General features: G+C 36.4%; 2 protein-coding genes across 4 annotated transcripts; one reads left to right on the top strand and one right to left on the bottom strand.

Moving 5' to 3' along the window:
• The first annotated feature begins 805 nt into the window (after nt 1-805).
• LOC106961566 (GSK3-beta interaction protein-like) lies at nt 806-4309 on the top strand. Its single transcript, XM_015055374.1, has 3 exons — nt 806-1076; nt 2938-3183; nt 3276-4309. Exons 2-3 carry the CDS (start codon nt 2941-2943, stop codon nt 3432-3434), a joined length of 402 nt encoding a protein of 133 aa, XP_014910860.1. The 5' UTR covers nt 806-1076; nt 2938-2940; the 3' UTR covers nt 3435-4309.
• A 1365-nt stretch (nt 4310-5674) lies between these two features.
• On the bottom strand, nt 5675-8341 carry LOC106961567 (epididymal secretory protein E1-like). Of its 3 annotated transcripts, none has more exons than XM_015055377.1 (5): nt 8233-8341; nt 7912-8003; nt 6581-6688; nt 6301-6473; nt 5675-6147 (listed from the first exon to the last, which is right to left on the bottom strand). In XM_015055377.1, the coding sequence occupies exons 2-5, from the start codon at nt 7991-7993 to the stop codon at nt 6061-6063; spliced, it is 450 nt and encodes a 149-aa protein (XP_014910863.1). In that variant the 5' UTR covers nt 7994-8003; nt 8233-8341; the 3' UTR covers nt 5675-6060. The 3 variants fall into 3 exon arrangements, with proteins under 3 accessions (XP_014910863.1, XP_014910864.1, XP_014910862.1); XM_015055378.1 differs by having other exon boundaries at nt 8094-8276; XM_015055376.1 differs by having other exon boundaries at nt 7912-8005; nt 8100-8275.
• Nucleotides 8342-9344: the final 1003 nt, after the last annotated feature.

The raw sequence follows: 9344 nt of genomic DNA, 5'->3' as shown, positions 1-9344 counted from the left end.
TTATTAAACTGCTCCCAATCGTAAGTGAAATGACATTTCTAAATAAGCGTAAAGTATTTTAACGTTGTGAGTATAAGTATTCTCCTTTCTCAAACTCATATCTGCTTACGAAATAGCCGTGAGCGTCACAGAAATAAAAATAAAAATCTCTGTCGGGCCTTAGCTCTGTACACAAAAACACAGCTGTCATTGACCGACCGGACATGTGCTTTGACAACCGGTTAGACAAAGGCAAGTCATTAAGCTAGCTGATGTTTAGCAGCCTATTAGCATAGTGGATATACTGAAACTGAAGCATTCACAGCCTTCATAGCCGGCCGGTTGCTAACGTCAAGCTAAGATTGTAGCATTGAGCTAGTTAGCAAGCTAGCTAAAATAAAACCAAACATTTCTTCTTTTATCAAGACTTTAACGTTACATTCATAATTACATATATACACAATACAAGCATTTCAATTACACATGCTAAAAGTTAAGCATTTAATAAGCTAATAATAATTACATTAAAGCAGCACGTAAGTTACCTGATTGAGTTGTTTACAAACACTTTCATGACTTCGCACCAATGGACAATGCTGCATTCGAAACCCCTCGGAAATAAAATATTCCAACTCAAAGAATGATGGTTTCATACTATAGAGTGAATGAAAGGATTGTATTGTCCATAAATTCTGGGTTAAGAACTGCTCTTTGTTGATTGATTGGTTTAAAAATGTATTATCATAATTTTTCACTCAATTTATGCATTCTCAATTGTCAACTGCTTGTGAATGCAGCATAATCACGATCACACTCAGGGGTGGGATTAGTTCGTGATGTCATAAAGTGGGAAGACCGTTATGCTCGTGGTACATCTTTTTATTGATCCAGATACCTATCAAGCTTTTGTGTGGCCAACAATTTTTAGTAGAATAATAAAATAGCTAAGAGAGATTCTATCCTCTCTTTCGGTTGCTATAAATCTTATTTTAATCAAGGCTAGAAGAAACTGGTCGGAGTGATCCATCCCCACACAGAGCAGCTCAGAGAGGAGGCTGGAAGCTTCTACGAGCCGGAAGAAGACAACCAACGAGGAGGTGAGAAAAATAAACGCAGTTAAAACCTCGTTAAAATGGATTTAACATTTTTAAACCATACCTCAACTCTTTATTTCTCCTTAAATTATACGCATATTCATGTTTAATATCTTCACAGTGTTACCAAAATACAATATAGGTGTTCAGTTGTTGTTCTCCCGTTAGTAGCAAATTTAGCTTAACTTTGAATTCGGAAATAGCCTTATAGATATACATACCTACATCCCTTTAAGAAAAATAAAATATATAAAACATGTTTCAGTTTATTGAAGCTCATGTTGAAATATTCGTCTCATTCTTAGATGTCCACAAGATGTCGCTATTTTAGTTTTGAACGTTTATACGAAAGTGCAAGTTATATGCTGAAATCGAGTAAAATAGATTGTATTTAGTTTTCTATCATTTTGTTTCCCATTAAAAACTTAACACTCAATAATAAACTTGTGTATATGTTTACATATTTATATTTGGCAATAGATTTTTGTAAGCTGCAATCTAGATTACTCTGCATATATTTTTAAATTAAAAGGATACATTTGCTGTTGCTGTATCAGTTTTTATCTTGTGGGTTTGAGTAAGCAGCTGAATCACTGGTTCTTTTGTGGGATGACAGCACATTTACTGGCACACCTTAAAAAAAATCCTCCTTCTAAGATAAATTGAAATTGTACCAATTTCAAATGAAAAACATAAATATAAACAGACTGAGATTAAAAGACACATTAGAATTGCTCATACTGGATTTTATTTAGGGGTATCAAATTAAAATGGAGTGAATCCCAATGCATTGCACAATATTCAGATTTTTATTTGCATAACATTATTTTAAACTATGTATCATTTCAAGTATGGACTACTTTTAATAGGTCTGTCACATAAAATCCATTGAACGCATAACCTTTGTGACGATATGTAACGAAGGCCTGGGTTTGAATGGTTTGTAAGTTCCTGGATGTTTAAATCATAATATATCAGTCAGTCCTGCTATTAATCAGTAACAAAGAGGTTTTGACAAAATTCTTGTGTAAAACCAAAACCAGTGAAACTAACAGAAAAGCACAAAACAGTATCAGTAATTCATTTTCACATGATCCTCTGCTTATTTCCCCTCGCATAGAAAGGCTGATTCTCTGTTTAATATAGAAGTGATAGGCTCAGTGGAGGCTGTCCAGTGTCACTTCCATCGCAGACACAAAGCCAACTGAGAAAATGATGACGAAGCCACATGTGAAGCAGTTTGCAAATGCTGACACACAGAAATGCCGAGTTGAACTGCACACTTGCATAAAGAGACCAAGGCACGTTTCAACTTGTTCAAGAAATGCAGAAAACTGTCGAAATACAACCGGTGTTACCTTAATTAGTGGTTATTACAAATATATCCTTGGGAAATACAAAGATTAGCAGTGATGAACTTCGTAGACTTGATGCTTGGAGAAAGATGAGGGAATTATTTAGTTTTATTTCTTGGGAAGATTTTGGAACAGAAAAGAAAACCAATCGTGTTTCCATTAAAACTGGTTTTATTTATTTGACTAGACACCTGATGCCCACATGTGTATTTTAAAAATGGAGCTTGGTGAACAGTCAGATGTCACATGTCTGTTTTTCACTTCTGTTTTTGGCAAACATGACACACAGTCAGATAATGATATAAGAAAAAAGAGCTGCTTCACTGCACAAAATTGTGTTTTCCATCAATCAGGCTGTTCTATTAGTTTACTTTATTGCTATAGAAACCAGTGACTTCTTTGTATTGCTTTCCATAACAATAAAGAACACCACAAACCCAATTTCATCTTCAGAGTCTTAAGTTCAAAGCTGCAGCGATGCCTGTAAACTCTGCTGCTCTGTGTTGCAGGAGATGGAGGTAGACTGTCCCCCGGAGGAGTCCATATCATCCGCCTTTGATGAAGACTCAGTTGAACTCGGAGACGTCAAGGACATGAGGTTGGAGGCGGACGCAATCGTCAACGACGTTCTCTTCGCCGTAACAGAAATGCACGTCTCGCAGAGCCTCACCAGCGCGTTGGACGTGGCTTACATCAACGTGGAGACGAGAGAGGGGAACCGCTACTGTCTGGAGCTGACCGAGGCCGGACTCAGGGTAGGAGACGCTGGGGATGGAGAGGTTTTGAAGTTTTTTTTTTTGTTTTGTTTTTGTTTTTGAAAGAACTAATTCATCTTCTACTTGAACAGGTGGTGGGGTATGCTTTTGATGAGGTGAATGAGGAGCTGAACACCCAGTACCACGAGACCGTTTACTCCCTTCTGGACACGCTCAGTCCGGGATACAGAGAAGCGTTTGGAAACGCTCTGCTGCAGCGGCTGGAAAAGCTGAAGCAAAACGGACAATAAAAATCACAACAAGCATCTGGGTCATACTTAAAATACTAAACAATAACACCCAAGTTTTTACTTTGGCTTGTTATGTAATGTCTAGTTGCCTTTTTACTGCAGTAAAGGCTACAGAGCCCTATCAACCTAGTTTTGCTCTAACTTTCTTAATGTTGAAGGAGTTTATGTTTAGGGACTGCTTCAGATTGGCTGTCTGGGATCTGTTGCATCAGTTTGCTGTTTACTTTAATGTGGAAACATCCTACTTCTTCCACATGTTATGACGTAGTGACTAAGTGATAAAGACTGCTCTTTTTTTATTCATCAAAAAGATGCAAAAAGAAGCAGTTGTTTATTTTGATCCAGCTTCTCCATCTGCCCAGCTGCTCCTAACAAAGCTGTGACGTTTCTAATATTTCCCAACCAGTTTTTATTAAACCTGTTTTTTGCAAAGGAGTTATTTTAAAGCAAATTGCCTTAATGAGTTTTTAGAAGAAAACAACTAAATTTAGTTTAATATTTTCTGAGGTTAATTTCAATTAAACTCATTTAATATCTCTCAGTCCCACTAATCTAGTTCATATGTTAGATATTTTTACAATTTTTTATGGTTACACATTAGCTTGCATTTTAAGCTGTACAAAAGCTCTCTCGTTATTGTTGCTTTTGTATTGGATCTCTTGGTTCCGCCAGAAAGCACAGCATTTATTGATCTCCAGGAAGGACTTTTAAAGCTGCTTTAAACATTTTTTACTGTACATGTAACCTGTGTCATAACCAAGTCATAATCCTTCAGTGTTATGCATTGAGCTGAGAAAAGAACCTGTTTCCTCTCTACATTTGTACATTCCCTTCGTTGTTACTGCCCTTTGCTAACAATAAAATCTCAGTGCGTCTTGTACCTTTGATAAAAACATTCCTGTAGAAAGAGGTTGAAGGTGAAAATTTGCATCCCGGCTTCAACACACCTGAGTCAAATAATCAGGTCATTAGGATTCTGGAGAACTTGACTGCATACGAAGGATGTAATTTAGACATTTGATTCAGGTTTGTTGGATCAGAGACACTGGCTGTTGATTTGAAGAGTAAATAAATTCTGATTATTTTCACAAGTTCTTAAAGTTAAAAACTTGATTCATAAGACATTCAAATTATACACAATTTCAGCAATTCAGTTAAACTTTTATGTATCACAGTAACATATTTGAAGCTTTTATTTCTGTTAATATCACAGATTGTGGCTTACAGTTAATCAAAACCCAGATTTCAAGAAACCAAACTAAGTGCAACATCAGTAGTTAATTCTCATGTGATCCTACAAGAATGGTGTGTGTGGGTTTTTTTTTTTATGCGGTGGTTATAATTTTCACACATCTCCCATCCCAAAAAAAGCTGATTTGCACCATTTCAATATGAAAGTGATGGGTTCAGTGGAGGCTATCCAGTTTCACAGCGATTGCAGGAATCAAGCCAACTGTATCCTTGGGAAATATACAGATTGGCAGTGATGTGGCGATTAGCCTCATTGTTTGGGGGGAAAATGAAACTTTTATGCAGATTTTGGAATAGAGAAAAAAAAGTCACTTCCTCTAAAACCGTTTTCTTTTTGGCTGCAAACCTGATGCTGACATTTAAAGTCTTTGAATTTTTAAAAAAGAAGCCACTGACCAGATGTCTGACTCACTTCTGTTGTATGCAAACATGACACCATGTCACATGATGCAAGGAAGAGCTGATTCACTGCACAAAACTCTTTTCTATGGATCAGACTGTTAGTTTGCTACAAAAACAAACCAATTCCTATTATGATTTGATTGAACCCATTTCAATGTTCCAAAAACCCAGATAAATGAGAATTCAGTTTCTGTTTTTAAATCAAGTTCTACAAAAAATTGCAGGTCAACTTAAAATTATCTCCATGTATAACTTATATTTAATAGTTGAGCTGGGATCCTTCTATATACATTTCTCCATAAATGCAGCTTTATCCATTAGCTACTGTTGCAGCTAATCAATTAGCTACTGTTGAAGTGACTGTAGCTACAGTCACTTCTTGAGGCTTACTGTTCTTGTTCAGTGAACCAAGAATCATCTATTGGACATTTGCAAAAATCTGTAGACTTCTCTGTGGTTGTATAGACCAGATTATGAATTTCACTGATCTATTGAAGGTTTCTGAGAAATTATTTTCATTAGCTTTAAGCCATCAACATTTCAAAACAAGGCAGAGTATCTCAAACAAAAATAAATAACTCAGGTTATTACTAGAGATAGATTTCTTTATTTGCACTTTGGTTGCATATTTCCTGGCCAATTCAACAGATTTTCAAGCAGGTCAGTATGGGATATTACAAAATATCAATAAAGAAAGTTTTCAGACTACATAGCAGCCAGTAAACATTTGCACAGTGGTGGAATGTGGTTCATCTTCAGACACCATTTTAAATTCTTCACTCTTAAAATTGAATATTAGGCAGTTAACACATAATGAGTGGCATTATTGTAGATTTAATGTGTGCAGAGAGTTGTGAAATGAGCAGAGAGAAAACAAATTTGAACATGATGAAATCTTACAAGAAGTAGTTGTTACTCAAAGCTGAATCCCTTTTTAAGAAAAGCTCGTCTGAGGTTCTTCTATTAGGCCGTCTCAGTTCACAATCTGAACTGGGAATTTGATGCAGAACAGATCTTTGTTGCCGTTATCTGTCAGTTCCCACTCCACAACGCATTTTATCTAGGAATCCAGAAGAGAGTCACGGTGACCAAAGTGCATCATGTCATCAGTCGGAAGAAATGGGGGAGGAAGGAGGGAGAACTTCATCCACCCCCATCAGACTAAAAATAAACTACAAAACATAATGTCTGAAGAGCTGAGAATCATACTTACTGAAGGATACTCAGTCTTTACTGGTAATGAAGCCTGGTAGTTGTAGGTCTCCCCAGTCTTGATGGGACACTGGATTCCAGACCTGCAGCCATCCGGCACAGGGATGGAAAACGGGATCGGGATTCCTCCAACAATACCGTGAACCACAGCGGTGCTCTTGTCACTATCCACATCTTCAGGAGGATGGATTAAAAACACACATTTAGGTTGAACTGTTGGGCAGGTGAAAGCATTTCAAAGAAAAGTTAAAAAAAAACAAACAAAAAAAAACAAAACATACTGCTAGTGAAGGTGACGTTGACAGTGTAGGAGTTTCCTTTGTGAAGCTGACATGGCTGATTAGGACAAGGGTTGATGTCCACACCAATCACTTTGCCTGAAGTGGAGCCTGGAAACAAACATGGAAAGAAAAAAAAAACACTGTCTTTGTCTGGTGATGAGAAATCAAATATCTTACAATATCAATAATCATTTGTTGCCAAGAACAGATATGGTGGGAGTGGCTCTACCCCAAATAGGTCAGAGTAATATGAAGTTGCTTCAACAATTAAGTGCATCTTTCAAAAGAATTAAGCCAAAAAAACAGGCTGCTTAGCTAAAATGATTTCAAATGCAAAGAGTCAGCAAAGGGGCATTAGGTTACAATTTGCCCAACAGATGACCAAAGGAAAAACTCTGCAACATTTGATCATATGTGGAGTGTAAGATTGCCCTTTGTGCATCTAGGCAACCCAAATACACAGTCTTTGCAATAGACAGTAAAACATGGTGGTTTAAGCAGATAAACTTGGTCTGTCCCAAAAGTGACAAATTCTTTAACATGTCTTCATGTTAATAATACAAACATCCAATACAAAAGAAAAGACACCAAGCACCAATAATACCCTTGTTCATACAAAGGGGTAATGCAACCATCATAATATAGAGATGCTAAATATTCAATGCTATGGTCTTACTTATCACATAACGGGGATCATGAAACTACTTGAATATGTCTATGTACTTTCAAGAAGTCATGTTGCCTTAAGCTGAAGAGAAAAGGTCTTAAACAAGTGTTCAAACAAGAAAATTACCCTAAAAGAAACTAAAACGGCAAGCATACATCATTTCAGTGATTCACAGGAAAGCTTAATTTTTAAGCATTTTTTGAAGAAAATACAATTAAACTCCAGCCAGCTACTGATAAGATCACTGGTCTATAGGCAGTGTAGGTGTAGAGAAATTTGGGAACTGTTCATCTATGCAAACCTTGTCATTTCCACAAAATAAAGTTAAAAATTGGATTCATTCAAAAATGAGTTGGTGATTTAATCAAAATGTCCTAGTTCAATCAGGTAAGGGGTTTCAGGATTAATTATTAACATTCAGGTTTCACAATGTTTTTAGACCCATTCCTGTTGGAACCTGGTTAAAAAAAAACCCTCAGCACCTACATTTAAGTCTCAATAAATTTAGAAGGCATTTCAATTTAAAATTGCATTTAAGCCGCTATATTTCCTCGTTCAAAGCGTTTTTACACGTTTTATTTTTTAATTCTTCCTCGTATTTAACCAGGAAGAATGACGAATCGACAGTAAGAGAAGGAAATGTCTAAAGTGAAGTGAAACTCACCGCAATCAATGTACTTGACCGGCTGCGCCCAGGTGAGTCCAATCAAGCAAAACAACGCAATTAAACCAGTTCGAACATCCATGTTTTTGACCCTGAAACAGAGAAACACCAATTATTAAAAACTGTTCAACCAACTTTTATTTCGCTAATTTAAAAAGATATGTGACGGAATTTCGTCGCACCAACTAAAAAAGTTCACAAAAAAGCGATACTTCTTAACTTCTTGGCAGTAAAGAAACACGAACAAGACGAGTCTTCTGTACGAGTTTGGTATCTACTGCAGTCATTAGTTTTAAACAACTCCAAATAAACACAATGTACCTTAAACAGACTCCCTCCACGTCCACAGTGAAACCCGAATCACGGGATTCTCGTCACGCCTTTGCCTTTTCTCTTGATTCTTCTTCTCTGCGCAAATTCAAAGCAGCTGCAGTCTGTCAATACTGCCATCTACCGGATTGACCACGGATCCAAAGCTCCTCAAATCCTTCCTCTGATGTTGACATTTTCTGAAGAATAATGAAACACATCTACAGTTGTCTGTCCAGCTTGTATATATGTCTGACAAAATTATGTTTAAGAATCCAAATAGTCGTAATTGCATGTGGAAAAACGAACATCGTTAAATAAGGAAGAAGAGTGATGTAAATAAATCTGCTGAGGAGAGGCTGATTTTAACCTAATGGATGGTGCCTTAAGATAGAATGGCTTCAAAGATTTATAAACATTTTAATCTTCCTTCTGAAGTTTTTTTTAGAGAGGTTGGTGGGTATTATTACAAATTATCTGTCAATTATTTAAATGTATTTTATCGCGTAATTGGTGAAAATGTATATATTTATAATTTGCTTTATTTTGAGTATAATCAATGTTCTATTTCAGTTGTTAAAGTTTTATAAAAAGAAAAAAGAAAAAAAGAAAAACACACGGCTACGTGTGTTACGTCCAAGGTGTATTTTATGGGCAGATTATTTAACCAATCACATAGCAGAACAACTGAAAAATGGGCGTGTTCATCAGACTGACAGATATTTCAACCAATTAACAGTCCGCTCTCTGCGTGTTGCTGCTACGTGAAATTTATGGACGTTATGGAAGATGTCTGTGTTTAAAGGAGCAATGATAACTGCGTCAAAGTCAAGAATAATAATCCTTGCGAGGTAATGTTAACTTTTACACATATAGTAAACATATTTATAACTCTCTCTTGGTAAACGAAATATCTTAAATTCATGTTTGAGAGCTTAAATGTGGCTGTCAGTTGGTATTTATCTTCGTTAGCCAGCTAGCCCCCAGCTCAACTGTTACGTTACACTACGCTTTATAGTTAGCTCAGGTGCTAGTAGCTTTAAGAAGAACTTTAGGAGGCTTCATATGAACATAATCTCCTTGTTTTTTAGGGCATCTACTCTCCTAAACAACCTCGGCGTTAG

The sequence above is a fragment of the Poecilia latipinna genome, unplaced genomic scaffold, assembly GCF_001443285.1.
Source record: "Poecilia latipinna isolate Pla-1442-1.1 unplaced genomic scaffold, P_latipinna-1.0 Scaffold1312, whole genome shotgun sequence".
Classification (NCBI taxonomy): Eukaryota; Metazoa; Chordata; class Actinopteri; order Cyprinodontiformes; family Poeciliidae; genus Poecilia; species Poecilia latipinna.
This window is presented reverse-complemented; position numbering and strand designations above follow the sequence as displayed.